Source organism: Puma concolor, chromosome A1, assembly GCF_028749965.1.
Source record: "Puma concolor isolate L17-30 chromosome A1, mPumCon1.1.hap2, whole genome shotgun sequence".
Classification (NCBI taxonomy): domain Eukaryota; kingdom Metazoa; phylum Chordata; class Mammalia; order Carnivora; family Felidae; genus Puma; species Puma concolor.
Genome location: NC_141667.1, coordinates 242,208,545 through 242,223,364, shown reverse-complemented (window position 1 = coordinate 242,223,364; position 14,820 = coordinate 242,208,545). Strand labels below are relative to the sequence as shown.

The 14,820-nt window shown below is 48.1% G+C and overlaps 1 protein-coding gene across 1 annotated transcript; it reads left to right on the top strand.

Moving 5' to 3' along the window:
• Positions 1–14,694, top strand: LOC147584917 (uncharacterized). Its single transcript, XM_086715668.1, has 11 exons — positions 1–825; positions 1,387–1,474; positions 2,257–2,365; positions 5,801–5,866; positions 6,797–6,898; positions 9,649–9,841; positions 10,213–10,349; positions 10,697–10,921; positions 11,260–11,401; positions 13,822–13,945; positions 14,313–14,694. The coding sequence occupies exons 1-11, from the start codon at positions 662–664 to the stop codon at positions 14,556–14,558; spliced, it is 1,596 nt and encodes a 531-aa protein (XP_086571794.1). The 5' UTR covers positions 1–661; the 3' UTR covers positions 14,559–14,694.
• The last annotated feature ends 126 nt before the right edge of the window (positions 14,695–14,820 follow it).

Below are 14,820 nucleotides of genomic sequence, written 5' to 3'. Positions count from 1 at the left end.
TGGGGTCACCCACAAGGATTTGCTGAGCAGTTCTGAGGTAAAGCTCATGCAGCTCTTCCTTGGGTCTACAGTGCATCAGTTTTCAGGGATAGAGGGTTGGCATCCCAGCACTAAGGAGGGGCTGCATATCAGGCCTCATGAACTGCAAGGGGGCCCCAGACAGGAGCCCTGCCATACCATGACCCCTGCCTGTGCCAGCCCTTTCACCAGGGCCTCAGGGTGACTCTGGCCAGTCATGTGATCTCTCTGAATCCCCACTTCCCCACATGTAAATTGAGAGGGTTGACCAGATGAAATGTCAGCTCTATTATCTTATGATAATAGAGCCTCAGGGCACTTCAAGTGCCTGAAATTCTAGAAGGTAAGGGTGACAAAAAAGTCACTAGGCTTCATCAAAGCATCAGATTTCTGAGGCCTTGGGTGGGGGGCTCTCAGCCAACCTGGTGTCCCTGTTACATCTGTGCTTTTCTCTTCCTATGTCTCAGGTTGGCCATGTGTCCAAAAGAACTATCATCCTCAGCACCAGCCATGGCACCCCATGTCCTCAGGGAAGACCCATTTGTTATGACAGTTTCTCAGTAATTGCAGACTTTTGTTCAAGTAACATCATCACAGGAGAAGGCCCAGAGCAGAAGGACTCTCTAGAGGCAAAAGGGGAGCAATGCCCTCACACCAAGCCTGTCTCTCCTCTCTTTTGCTTTTCACAGGGACAGCTGCCCTCTGTCACCGCAGTGGGGCCCTCTGCTACCTCCTGTGCCTCATTGCCTGCCTGCCAGGCCAGGACTCCATGGCTGGGAGCTGCCTGCAGTGCTCCAAGGACTTTCAGTAAGGAGTGGACACCCTCGTGCCCCAGGAAGAGAGGAGGGAAAGGGCAGGAAGGACAAAGCAGCAGGGCGACTGGTTGGGAGAGACCAGGGCTTCCTTCTCCCTGGAAGAAAGTGGTCCTGTACAGGTCCCTTCAATGGTGGCCCTGAGTGTGAAGAGCTCCCAGGGGCATGAGTCCAGTAGCCTGGTGGTTGATCCCCTGGAGCCTGCCCAGGACACAGTCCCTGGATTTCTAACTTCAATCACAGCCAAGGTGCAGGACAGGTACCAGAAGACGTGGGCTCTAGACAGGCACTGTTTCTCTCCTGCCCTATAACCTGGTGAATCCTCACTTGGGAAGTGAGGCTGGCCATCATATGATCTATCTTCCCACATTCACTGTTAGCAGCTCTGGCTGCTTGCAGCTTCTCCTCAGACCAGATGGCAGCAGACCCAAATGTACCAAGGCCAGGTGTGAAGGGCCTCAATGCCATCTGCACTGCCATTAAGGCCCAACTGCTCCCTGGCTCCCAAACCTGCAGGGACTCTCCTCAGTTGCTCAGATTCCTTTGGCTTTTGCAGCTACCATGGTGGCAGGACAGCTCAGCAGCCGTGCCTCACCAGAATCTGCAGCCGGCTCCCAAGACTCAGAGAAAGCAAAGACTACCAGGTGACCCCGGGGGAAGGGCAGCTCCTTGTCTCAACCATTCCTGTGGGAGGGGGCATGGTGGTTATCAAGAAGTCCCCAGAAGAGGCTAAATTTCTCAGGATCAAAACAAACATGTCAAAAGTAAGATGGTGATGCTCTCCTTGGGGAGACGCCCAACACTCCTTGCTCACTTCTGACCCAGTGCCCGGGGACTTGCCCAGCCAGTTCAATACAAAAACAAATATAACACACCTCTACTGTGGGGATTAAATGAGATGATACCTGTGAAGTGCTGGGAGGTTCAGAGTCACTGCTTCCATGTGACATGCAATTAACATAGAAACTTTGGAGCTGGGGCACAAATGCCCACAGCAGCCACATTGCACCTCACTCACTTAGTGGGTGTCAACCAGGCACCTACTGTGTGCACCACTGGGTAGAGGACAAGAGTCAAGGCAGACCTCTGTCCCCTGAGAACTGAATCATAGCAACAACTACAGCTCAAGAAGTTTAGCTCTGGAGCTGCAGCATCCACCAAAAGTTAGACAAGGAGTACTTGAAAACCTCCCTTCAACCATGGATCACAATAATTAATTCCGCCTCACCATGACATATGGAGGTAATGTTGGTGGTAATTTTCTTTTACAGAGAAAATTGGAGGGGCAGAAAAGTTAGGGGATCTGTAAAGACCCTTGGCAAAGTAAGCACCTGAACTGAGATCCCAACTCTCAACAGCCTCCAGGTACAGGTGTTAGTCATGACCTACCTGCCTTCTCAACTTGTGTTTCCTTGTGTTCTCTCAGTGTTACCTGCCCAGGCAAGAGCCAAAAGCAAAGCGCACTGCCCATGTCTTCTGCCCTCTGGGCTACTTCTTCATAGACAGAGTCCTTAGCTGCCAGCCTCGCCCCACAGGTAGGTGAGAATGGGCTGGGGCCCTGATGCCACTGGGGAAGGACTGGCACAGGATGGGATCGAAGGGTTTTCTGCTTGAACTACATCCCCTGGAAGCCCAGGTGGTTTCTGAGGGACAAAGTCTGGCTACTCCTGGGCCCCGAACATGCACTCATATGGCTTGGGGAGAGTGAAATGAGGCAACACAGAAAACAGGAAGTTTGCAGAGTGGTGAGGAGCATGGACTTTGGAAGACAGTTCAAGTACTAACTCTGTTCCTTACTAGATGTATGATCTTGGCAGAGTTTTACAGTTCTTAATGTACAGCATCTGCACAGTTTGTTAAACTTATCCCTAAGTATTTCATGTTTTGGGATGCTATTATAAAAGGAATCGTATCTTTTATTTCAATTTCCAAGTGTTGGTAGCTAGTTTTTTTTTTCAATTTGCTTTTTATTTGTGACAAAATACATGTAACATAAAATTTAGCATCTTAACTGGTTTTTAGTGTTCAGCTTAGTGGTATTAAATACATTCATAATGTTGTCCAACTATCACCACCATCCATCTACATAGCTCTTTTCATTTTGTAAAATTGAAGCTCTATACTGATTAAACAATAATCCCCATTCCCCTGTACCCCTAGCCCTTGGCAACCACCATTCTACTTTCTGTCTATGATTTTGACTACTGTAAGTATCTCATGTAAGTGGAATCATACCGTATTTGCTTTTTGTGTGACTGGCTTATTTTACTTAGCATAGCATTTCCAGGGTTCATCCATGGTATACCATTAGATCAGAATTTCCTTCTTTTAAAAGACTATATATATATATATATATATATATATATATATATACACCAAATTTTGATTTTTCATTCTATTGATGGACACCTGAGTTGCTCTAACATTTTCGCTACTGTGAATAATGCTATGAACATGGGTGTACAGATATGTCTTTGGGACCCCAGCTAGTATTGACTTTTTTTATATTGACCTTGCATCCTTCAATCTTACCTGCTTCATTTATTTGTTAGAGTAACTATTTTGTGTGTAGATTTCATAATATTTTCTCTTCATGCAATATTTTATCTTTGAATAAAGACTTTTTAACTTCTATCTTTTCAAGCCACATGCCTTTTTATTACCTTTTCTTGTCTTATCATGCGGTCTATGAATTCTAGTACTAGTTTGAATAGAATTGGACATCTTTTCTCTGTTCTAAATCTTAATTGGGTTGAGGAAATCCTCTTCTATTTCTAGTTTTCTGAGAGTTGTTATCATGGATGGGTATTTAATCTTGTCCTGTCTTTTTCTGCACTGATTGAGATGAGCATATGGTTTTTCTCCTTTGTTCTGATAAGATGATGAGTATCATTGTTTTTTGAATGTTAAATTAACCTTGCATTCCTGAGATAAACTCCACATAGCTCTGATATTTTATCCTTTCTACCTATGATTGAATTTGATTTGCTGATATTTTGTAAGAATTTTTGCATCTATGTTCATGAGAGATATTAGTCTGTATTTTTCTTTTCTGATTTTTGTCTGGATTTGATATCAAAGTAATACTAGCCTTATAAAATTAACTTCCAGTTAGTACCTACTCCTCTATTTTATGAACGAGTTTATGTAGATTTGGTATGAGTTATTTCTTAAGTGTTGTATAGAACTCAGTAAAGCCACAGGGCCTAGAGTTTTCTTAATGGAAAGGTCTTTAATTACAAATTCAAAATTTTAATAAATTTAAGGCTATTCAGATTTTCTGTTTCTCATTGTGACAATTTGGTAATTTAAGTCTTTCATGGAATTTATCTGTTTATGTTGTAGACTTATTGTCATAGAGTTTTTCATACTATCCCCTTACTAACCTTTTAACATATCATCTGCAATGATTCTGTTTCATTCCTAATATTGGTACTTTGTGTTCTTTCTTTTTCTTTTTTTATTGATTGGTCTAGTTAGAGCTTTATAAATTTTATTTATCTTCTCAAATAACTAGGTTTTGGTTTTATTGATTTTCTTTATTTTTCTATTTCATTGATTATCATATCCTTCCTTTTACTTGCTTTGATTTTAATGATATCCTTTTTCCAGCTTCCTAAGGTAAAAACAGATAATTGATTTTCCACCTTTATTGTTTTCTGATATAAGCATTTAGTTTACAGGCATTTAAACCTAAAATTTGTATCTATGCACTGCTTTAGCTATATCTCACGAATTTCATGATGTGGGGTTTTTATTATCATTAAAGTTAAAAAGTTTTCTAATTTCCTTCTGATATTTTCTGACCAGAAGATTATTTAGAAGTGTGTTGTTTAATTTACAAATATTTGGGGCTTTTTTAGATGTCTTACAAATTTCTATTTTAATTCCATAGTAGTCAGAAAACATACTCTCTGATATTTCAATCTTTTGAAATCTATTGAGACCTTTCTTATGGTCATATGTATGAGTCTGAGAAGGTTATTTAAGTTTTCCTTAAACCTCTCTTTCCTTATTTCTAAAAATGGAGTTGATAATAATGGTGACTAAATATGCCTGCTAAGTAAAGTCATATGTAGAAAGTTCTAAGTAAAGACTCAGTAAATGGTAGCCACCATACTCAGAAACAAGTTGTTCCTCACATGAGCGGTGGGGACTCTGGCACCTCATCTCAGAGACAAGAGCTCTGTCACTGCCCAACTGGCTCTGCTGCCCATCAGTAAGGAGGCTCCTCTGGTTGGCCACATACACATGCAGTCCCCTGTTCTCCCTCCCTGTCCAGCTTCTGAATGTTCTACAAGCCCCATAATTGCCTGAGTTCTTAGTGGGAGCAAGAAAGGCAGACAGAGCAAGCAGGGGAGAGGCCTGTGTGGGGCCATACTTCATTCCAGAACCCATAAATGTCAAGTGGAAAGGGATAGAGAGGTCTTCTTGTCCAGCTACCTACCCATCCCACCGCTAACTCCTGCAATCCTTTTGTCTCCCATCCACAAAGACATTTAGGATTGAAATGAGCATGAGAGAGAGAGAGAGAGAGAGAGAGAGAGAGAGAGAGAGAGGATGCTCAGAGGACCCTATCCCACTCAGCTGTGCACAGATGATGCTATCACTGTGCAAGGGTGGTTTGGAGTGACAAAGAACATGAGACATAGAGGGCGCCTGAGGGAAAAGAAGATAGGGAGAAATAGCGTACACAAGAGAGTGCCAAGGCCCTAACAACCAGGCTTCCAAGAGTGGGGAGGCCAGAACAATGGAACCAGGAGCTGGATCCAAGGTGGATCCCTACTCCCATCAGCAGCATGCACAGGGCCACAAGACAAGTGAGGTTCTAAAGATCAAGAAGGGAGTATCTCAAGGCATACATCATTTTTACTTTTGTTAACTTTAAGACTGTATATGGTTTTGTTTTCAGCAGTATTTCCCTCCTTAATTCTCTTCAGGTTGAAAATGAAGTGTATTTGTATTTCCAGGGCACTGGCCAAAGGACAGCAGTGGAAGAGGAATGGAGGGAGAGCCCCTGCACCTGCGGGCAGAAGGTAAACAAGGCTGACACTGAGGGTGCTGACACCTGCGTGAGCAGGAGCGGTTTCTCATCTTTATCCCTTCCCCTCTGTAAGGATACTGCCCCTACCTCAAGGTCACCCAGCCTCTTATCCACCTGCTCTTTGATGTATATTGTGGGGCAGGGCCAGGCTGTGGGGGAGCCCACTGAATTCATGGGACACTTAGGAGACAGAGCCACTCCCAGGGGAACTAAGAGGGCTTGCCCATCCATCAGTGTGAAGCAGCCTAGGGAAACACATGGCTGGACTAGAGGCAGGCAAGGACCTCAGTGAAGTGTCTGGCTGCCTGGAGAGGGACCATAGATTGCACTGCAGTGACAGGAGGACTAGAAAGGCACAGTGGGAAAAGGAACACAGCTGACGTGGACCTCTTGCCAGCCCTCTGCCCACCCATGTTCTGCCTCACACACTCTTCTTGAGCACCTGCACGTACCAGCCACTGGGCCAGTGTTAGGGTCCCTGGAGCTCACTGTTAGAAGACAGACAGACACAGGAACCTCCTAAACTATAGTGTGGAGAGTATTGAATCAAAGTAAGGACAAAGCCATCGAAGCTCAGACAAAGGTACTGGCAGTCTTTTTGGCAAGGGACCCAGGAGGCTTCTTGGAGCAATAGACATGGGAGTCAGGCCCAGAAAGTGCACAGGCTCAGTCAGTCAGTCACGGAGGGCAGGGAGAACCCTTCAAGCAGAGGAAGTAGCTTTTTGGAGAAGCAGAGAGCAGAGACTTTGCTGCTCTGATCTTCTCCCTGGCAGTGATGCCACCCCAGGGCTCTGGGCTATAGATTGCCACAGAGGCCAGCCTGGTCTTGGGCCCCCAACTCACCACCCTAGGGCCTGCAGACTCCTCCCATGATGAAGCCTTGAGTCCTGGTGGGACCCACCCATATGGCTTCCCTTCACAGGCCACTTCTGCCCAGATGGTGCCATCACCATGCCATGCCTGGCCAGGACCTTTGAAAGCAGGAGGGAGACACCCCACCCCAACACCAGCTTCTGCTCAGCAGGTCAGTTCTGAATTTTGTCTGCTGTTTGTACAATGGGAAGAGTGAGTTGCTGACTTTGCTGATTAGGTGCTCATCCAAAGTCTACCATACATACTTCATGATGCTGACTATAGCCAGCAGCATCTCCAGGCCCTGGTAGAGGTGAACACCAGGAAAGCCCCACTCAGGATGCAGCAGGCCCCAGCAGGCTACCAGGTCTGGGAGCCCCATGTTGTCTTTGCTCAGCTGGGAAAATCAGGACATGTGCAGGAAGTTCAAGGCAGCCCAAATTGTTCAACATAGAGTTTAAAGACAGAGGGGTCATGTGGCTGGGAACCACTCACACTGAGCACATGGAGAAAAGAAACGAACAGTTTAAAAGTGAAGAATGAAAGTGCTGGTAGGCACAAGGGAGGAGTGGTCAGGAGCCCAGACAGAGAACACCATGTGGGAATTGGGACACATCCAGATCTGCTATTGATGGGCTATCAGTAAGTTCCTTGACCTCTCTAAGCCTCAGTAGTAATATTTGCCTTATAAGGCTTCTGTGGGCATCGGACAAGACATCTATATAAAGGACCTTGCACTGAACCTAGCACATATTGAGTGCTCAGGAAAGAGTTGCTTCTGATCTCATAATCACCGCCATCAACAACTTCCCCTATTACCTTGGAAGAATGAGTCTGGGGGCAGAGAAGGAGTATTTATCACGTCAGACCACTCAGTGTCCTGAGGGAATATTCCCCCTCTCCTGCCCCAGCACTACCAGATGCACCACCACAGATCCCAACGCACTGTCATGTAAGTGCTTGTGACAGCCAGTAGTGGTTGAGGAGAGCTTGTGACCACCCTGGGGATGTAACGATTTGGGGGCTCAGGAAGCTCACTCGCTCCCCAGGATCATCTAATTTTGGCAGCGAAGCCAGGACCAGAACCCAGGTGTCAAGACAACACAGGGCTGATGCCCTCCCCTGCAAGCCTGGGCAGGGTTGAGGCTCCTGAACTTCAGCCCCACACACAGTGCTGTATGGGATAGGAGGGCACCTGCCAATCCAGCTGCTGGCCTTTGGACAGGGCCACTGCCATCAGCGAAAATGGTGTGTGGTGTTGGGGGGCCCTGAATACCCAAGAGACCCACCACATCATGGGCCCTAGGCCACTGCTCCCTGCACACAATAGGTCTCACTGCCCGCTTGCCTGTCCCCTAGCCCAAACAGTTCTCTCCCCTTGCCTGTAAGCTCTCCACTGCTTATTCTTTTAGTGCTGTCTCCAAAGGCCAATACAGGATTTCTCCAGAAAAATATAAACGGCCACAAACATCTTCCTGCTTCCCATTTGTCACAACTCTGCAACAGTTCTGAGCACCAGTTTACTTGCCATGGGCTGGGTGACACTCGAGGCCCCTCCAAGCTCTGACATCCTGAGTCTGTGACTCATGGAACACAGTACAGGTTTGACCTGGCAGGGGAGGAAAGGCCCAAGCATAGTGGGGTGGGGCTGGAGCACCTCTTGGGTGTCAGACTCTGCACTAAGTGTTCTCACATGTGTTAGCTCACATAACACCATCGAACACCATCGATTATGATCTGGGGCTCATAATCCCCTCTGAACTTCAGAGGTCAATTAAGTGGCTTGGGTCACATAGAGTGAGGTCACAGTGCAAACCCACATCTGTCTCATTACTTTGTAACACCCCAAGAATGCCCCGAAGTCCACATGGATGGATGTTGGATGGTTTTGAAAGGAAGAAAAAGAGGCAGGGACAAATTCCTCACAGCCTCCATTTTGCCCAATTCTGAGGCTGTTAACTGGAGACAGGGCTCGATCCCTGGTAAGTGGTTCAAGGAAACAGATTTCTGTGACGGAGCCTCTCAGCTACTTTTCTGTGAAGTTCTGAAGCCACCAACTCCCTGGGCCATTCCTCGGAGCCATGGAGGAAAGTGTGATGCTTCCTCTGCAGCCCAGAGCCAAGACCAGCCCCCACCAGAACCAGCCCCTGGAGGATAGGGCCAAAGTGGGCACTCAGGTGAGATAGCTGAGTAGGAAGGAGTCATTTCCTCTGCAGGTCCCAGGAGTTGGAGAGTGAGGAGCAAAGTGTCCAGCAGCATCACCCGTGGTCACACATTAACTCCCCTACTAGGAACCCCAGTTCCCATGTGAGGACAGAGTGAGGGCAGAGGCTGTCCCACACTGAGACAGAGCAACAGAAACAGCAAAACTAGGAAAGTGACCCAGCCTCCAAGAAAGTGAAGATAGGTCTGGTGTGAGCCACAGAAGCCGGAAAGTTTCCTTTCTCCCCAGGGTGTTGGAACTGTGATGCTGCGATGTTGAAACTAGGACTCACGAAGACTTGCCAGGTGCCCAGTCCTGCACAGGGGCTCTGTCACATTGCACAGTGTTGTCACAGCAAGCCTGGGAAGCTGTGTTGTTGTAATCCCATTTTATAGAAAGGAAGATGGGAGTTTGAGAAGCTAGGAGACTCCCTGTCATAGTCGTCTGTGGGCTGTGCTGCTAAGGCAGTGGGAGCCCCCTGAAACCTGCAGCACTGAGAGAGCAAGGAAGCCACTGGTCTCTGCATGGAGAAGAAAGGACCCCCCCCCCCCACTCTGCACCTTGGTAAATGCCGATGGCAACCCTCCTCCCTGCACTCCCAGGCCCACAGGAGGATCAGACCCACCAAGGCCTGGGAAGCATTCATTGTTTTCCTTTTGAGGCCAGCAACGCAGGTCCTTCGGAGAGAACTGCAGTGATGTGGGCTGTTCTCTCCCCAGTTCTCAGCCAGTGTCTGCAGTGCCCAGCGGGATACTTCTGCCCCAACCAAGCCACCCAACCCATCCCATGCCAGCCAGGCACATTTAGCCCGAATCCAGGCCAGGATGAAACCACAGACTGTGTTCCATGCCCAGCAGGCAAGGCCTGTACCCAGGCTGGGCTGACTCAGCCAGATGCAGAGTGCACACCGGGGTAAGGAACTTTGATTTCTTAATGATATAGAGGTGACTGGATGGGGGCTCAGTGTCCTCCCCCTACCATCGTTCAGGAGTCATACCCTCAGATTCAGGTGGGGATTCAGCAAACATCCACCCACCTCCGTGTCCTGGGAGGGCCCCTGCCTCCCAATCAAGGCTCAGTGTCACTCCAGCCCCAGGCTCCAGGACCCTCCCCAGGAGCACCGGGGCCTGAACATGAGCTGGAGGCAGCTAGGTAACTCCTGTCTTTCCCACGGGGAGAAAGGGGCACAGGGAGGTTACTGCAACAAAGCCACAGAGGCCAGCAGGCACAATGGGATTTCCCTGCGACTACCCAGGCTGATGGGTGCTCCTTGGTTGTCGTAGGTATGTGTGCCCTGTGGGCTCTTCCAGCCCCAATGCTCCCACCCATGCCTGCCCACCCGGGACATTTAGCAGCCGCAACAACCTCTCCGACCTGTCACAGTGTGAGGTCTGCCCCTCGGGAGTAGCCTGTCCTAGGGGTGAGTGAAAAGGGGGAAAGGCAGCCTTGCTGCCTATTGGACCCTGCCTTTTTGGGTGAAGAACCGTCTCCACTCCTAGGCAAGGAAGGCCAGCAAAATAGACCCTGACCCATAACCCTTTGTTTTCGCACAAAGATCATGGTTCACCTCACTTAGGGTGTCCGAGGATGGGACCATGAAGATCACTGCGTTCCCACCATGCTGCCTCAGGTAGCCTTGGGCCGCTGCTGACCTAGATGCCCCTTTCACCAATGCCAGGCCCCAGCCCATGTCCCTGCCACTTACCAGAGGGATGTAGCTGGAGGGGGTGCTGCTCCTCCGGGTCTAATTCAAGATTGTGTTTGCAGGAACTGGAAGTCCAAACTGGCCCCCTATCCCCTGTCCAGCTGGCCATTATTGCCCTCTGGGCACCAAACAGCCGACCCAGTTCCAGTGTCCCCCAGGCACCTGGAGTAACCAGACTGGACTAACAGCAGTCGAGGAGTGTGTACCTTGTCCCAGGGGCTGGTTCTGTGTCACTGGAGCCCAGCTTCCCTCAGGGACATGCAAAGCTGGGCATTACTGCCCACAAGGTGAGTGGGGCCAGGGTCTGCTCTGCAAGGTCACAGGTGAGTGCCAGAAGAGAAAGCCACGAGCCAGCCTGCCATACTAAGGTTAGATTTCAAGAGAACCTTCCTGAGAGTAGGGCCAAGACTGCTCAGCTGCTGAACATCCTGAATGGGGATTCCCAGGGTATGAGTCCAGACAAGGCTGGTCCTAGGTGAGTGGCACCCCCTGCTCCCTGCCCCTTCCCCAGTGGCCTCTGTTGAGGAACTGTCCCCAGGCACTAGGGTGAGAAGCTACTGTACCTGCATAATGCAGCCCTGGCCCCCCTCTTCCCTCCTGAGACCCCTCCTTCTTTCTGAAACAGGTACAATGTGGAGCACCCAGTTCCCTTGCCCAGCAGGCACCTACAGCTCTCAAGCAGGCAACAGCCAGATGGAAGACTGTCTGCCATGTCCCCCAGGGGCCTTCTGCCCCAGTGGTGCCCCCAAGCCCGTGCTCTGCCCACGGTAAGGGAGGCTGAAGGGTATGGCCATCCTCAAAGTTACCACATGTTTATTAAGTACAGGCCGAAGCCTGGCACTATGCCAGGCATCGAGGGATTTATAAAGAGAGATGAGGGTCTGGGCTGCCTTAGGACCTGATAGCTTTGTTAAGATAAGACATAGGAACTGAAAAGGCAAGGGCCAGGGCTGAGATGCAGGGTGGCAAATTGGAGTGGGACCCACCCCCACCCTCATGGCCCTAGATGTTGAAAGGGAGAGAACTCACTCTGGGCTGGAGTCAATGGGTAAGGTGCCCACACCCCAGTAGAGAAGCTGCTTCAAGAGCAACACACCCCAAGGCCACGCACTCTGGAAGCTAATTCTGGCTGACATCTTAGCAACGATCATTTGGCGCTCTGGAATTCTCTCTGTTGATTTGACTGGTTTATGAAGATGTGCCCCTTATTCCTCTGGTCATGGAGTAAACTTTAAGAATTTTTCTTATTTTGAAAAAGTGATACATATTCTTCACGTAAAAAGTGAAAACAGTAGTAACCAAAATAAATTTCAGACCAAATATAGATTTCCATGTAAAAAACAAAACTGTAGGGGTGCCTGGGTGGCTCAGTTTGTAAAGCATCCGACTTCAGCCCAGTCATGATCTCGCGGTTCCTGAGTTCAAGCCCCACATCGGGCTCTGTGCTGACAGCTCAGAACCATGTAGTCTGCCTCAGATACTGTGTCTCTCTCTCTCTCTCTCTGACCCTCCCCTGCTCATGCTCTTTCTCTCTCTCTTAAAAATAAATAAATATTTTTAAAACTTTTTAAAATAAGTATTTACAACCAGAGAGAATGTGGAAAAGAAGCATGACATGAAAGGCAGAAATAATTGAGGAAAGACCACAGGATCTGAAGGTAGTTATTTCAAGCTTCTGTTCAACAGCATCATGAACAAAGTTAAAAGGCAAACAACCAAGCAGGGAGATGTTTTCAATATGAACGTCAGGCCAAGCATCCATCTACTTACTGCCTTATTATATAAGGGCCATTACAAATCACTTACAATAAGACAGAGAGAGACAGACAGACAGACCAACGATAGACCACACCAACATAAAAACATAAACAAAGTAGAGGAACAGACAACTTTTTGTTTGGTTGTGTTTTAATTTATTTAAATTCCAAGTAGTTAACATTCGGTGTAATATTAGTTTCAGGTGCACCATACAGTGATTCAGCAATTCCATACATCCCTCAGTGCTCATCATGACAAATGCTCTCTTTAATTCCCAGCACCTGTTAGCCCCCTCCCCCTCCCCCTCCCCCTCCCCACCTCCTCTCTGGTAACCATTAGTTTGTTCTCTATAGTTAAGAGTCTGTTTCTTGGTTTGCCTCTCTTTTTTCTCCTTTGCTCATTTGTTTTGTTTCTTAAATTCCATATATGAGTAAAATAATATGTTATTTGTCTTTCTCTGACTGACTTATTTTGCTTAACATAATACTCTCTAGCTCCATCCATGTTGTAGCAAATGGCAAGATTTCATTATTTTTTATGAAGTAAGTATTGAGTAATATTTTTGTGAAGTAAATATTGAATAAATATGGAGTAATATTCATATATATATACATATTTACAAGTGTTAATGGACACTTGGGCTATTTCTATAATTTGGCTATGTAGATAATATTTATAACATCAGAGTATATGTGTTCCTTCAAAGTAGTATTTTTGTATTCTTTGGATAAATACCTAGTAGTGCAATTGCTGGATCATAGGGTAGTTCTACTTTTAACTTTTCGAAGAACCTCCATGCTGTTTTCCAGACTAGTTGCCCCAATTTGCATTCCCACTAACAGTGCAAGGGGGTTCCTTTTTCTCCACATCCTCACCAACAACTGTCATTTCTTGTGTTGTTGATTTTAGCCATTCTAACAGCTGTGAGGTGGTATCTCATTACAGTTTTGATTTGTATTTCCCTGATGATCAGTGATGTTGAGCATCTTTTCATGTATCGGTTGGCCATTTGTATGTCTTCTTTGGAAAAGAGTCTATTCATGTCTTCTGCCCATTTCTTAGTTGGATTATTTGTTGTTTCAGGTGTTGAGTTTTATAAGTTCTTTATTTATTTTGGATACTAACCTTTTATCAGATATGTCATGTGCAAACTTTTAATAGAAGGACGATCAGCCTATAAGCCTGGTTTTAAAACCTCTCTCGATACGCTGTCCCATCTAGGCCACATTTAGGGCCACACCTACCACATCCTCAGCATAACCCAGGGGTTTACAGCCAGGGTGGGACTTGGCCTTTAAATCCGGAGGGTGAGGCTGGAGACAGTGGTGGTCTCCTGCCCTCCATCAATGGTGATCCCATGTGGCTGTCACGGCTCCTCCCCAAGAAGGCTGTGGGCACCCACACTCCTTGCTCTCTGCTTCTTTTCCAGGGGAACCTCCCACCAGAGTCTGGGTGCAAGGCTGGCTGTGGCCTGTGTGCTTTGCCCTGCAGGTCATCACTGCCCTGAGCCAGGCACTGCTACTCCACAGCCCTGTGGTGCTGGAAGCTTCTCTGTAAGTGTTCCCAGAACAGACTCCATCCCTTAGAGGGCTCAGAAGGGGGAGGATCCTACAGTCAGGGAAGTGGGGAGGTGGCTAGGTGCAGCCTCCATCCTGAGCCCCTTTCCTCCAGGCGTTGGAAACCTGTGGACCAGGGCAGGTGCTCAGAGAGTACCTCAGTTTTACTGGCATCTGCCCTGCTCTGAGCCCCTCCCATGCCCTGCCCTCCTCAGAAGGAGATGTACACAATAGCCTGGGGTCCCAGCCAGCAGCATTCTCAGTTCAATTCCACATGTATTCTGAATGCCTACAATGTGCCAGCCTTGGCCCAAATGTTAGAGGAGTGGAAAGAAACCAACCTTATTGCCAATCCTCCTTCCAGGGTCCAGGCCATCTCTGGTGCCAAAAGTGCTCAGGAGGAAAGCTCTGCAATCAGACAAAACTGGCCCGCCCCATAGCATGTCCACCTGGGCACTACTGCCCAGCCCCAGGCCTGCTGACCATCCCTTGTCCCATGGTAAGAAGATCCCCTCAGCCCTCCTGGCATCTCTTCACCTGTGCCTGCAAAGGCTCTGGAGCCATCAGCCCTGTACCGGTGGTTGGGGTGGAGGACACTCCTTCACTGTGACACGGCCACATGCCAGCCCTCTGCCTCCTGCCCCACTCTGATGAGGAGCACTGGACCACTCCCTTTCTCAAAGCTGATTTCTGATAGTGGTGTTAGACCAGAGGTCACAAGGGGCAAAGCAACCCAGGCTTGTGGAAGAGGGAGGGATGCAGGGAGAGGGAGGGAGAGGCTCGGGAGCTGAAAGATAGAGACTCAGGTGGAGCTGCCAGCAGGGGGGGGCTGGGGGGGGCAGCCTTTGTTCTCCAGGCTCCAGAACCCTCCA

Bases quoted from the DNA above. Each gene is read 5' to 3' on its own strand.
- LOC147584917 (XM_086715668.1), top strand. From the start codon at position 662: ATGCCCTCACACCAAGCCTGTCTCTCCTCTCTTTTGCTTTTCACAGGG. The intron at 10,350-10,696 runs GTGAGTGAAAAG...TTGTGTTTGCAG, and splicing joins GGGAGTAGCCTGTCCTAGGG to GAACTGGAAGTCCAAACTGG. The intron at 13,946-14,312 runs GTAAGTGTTCCC...TCCTCCTTCCAG, and splicing joins GTGGTGCTGGAAGCTTCTCT to GGTCCAGGCCATCTCTGGTG.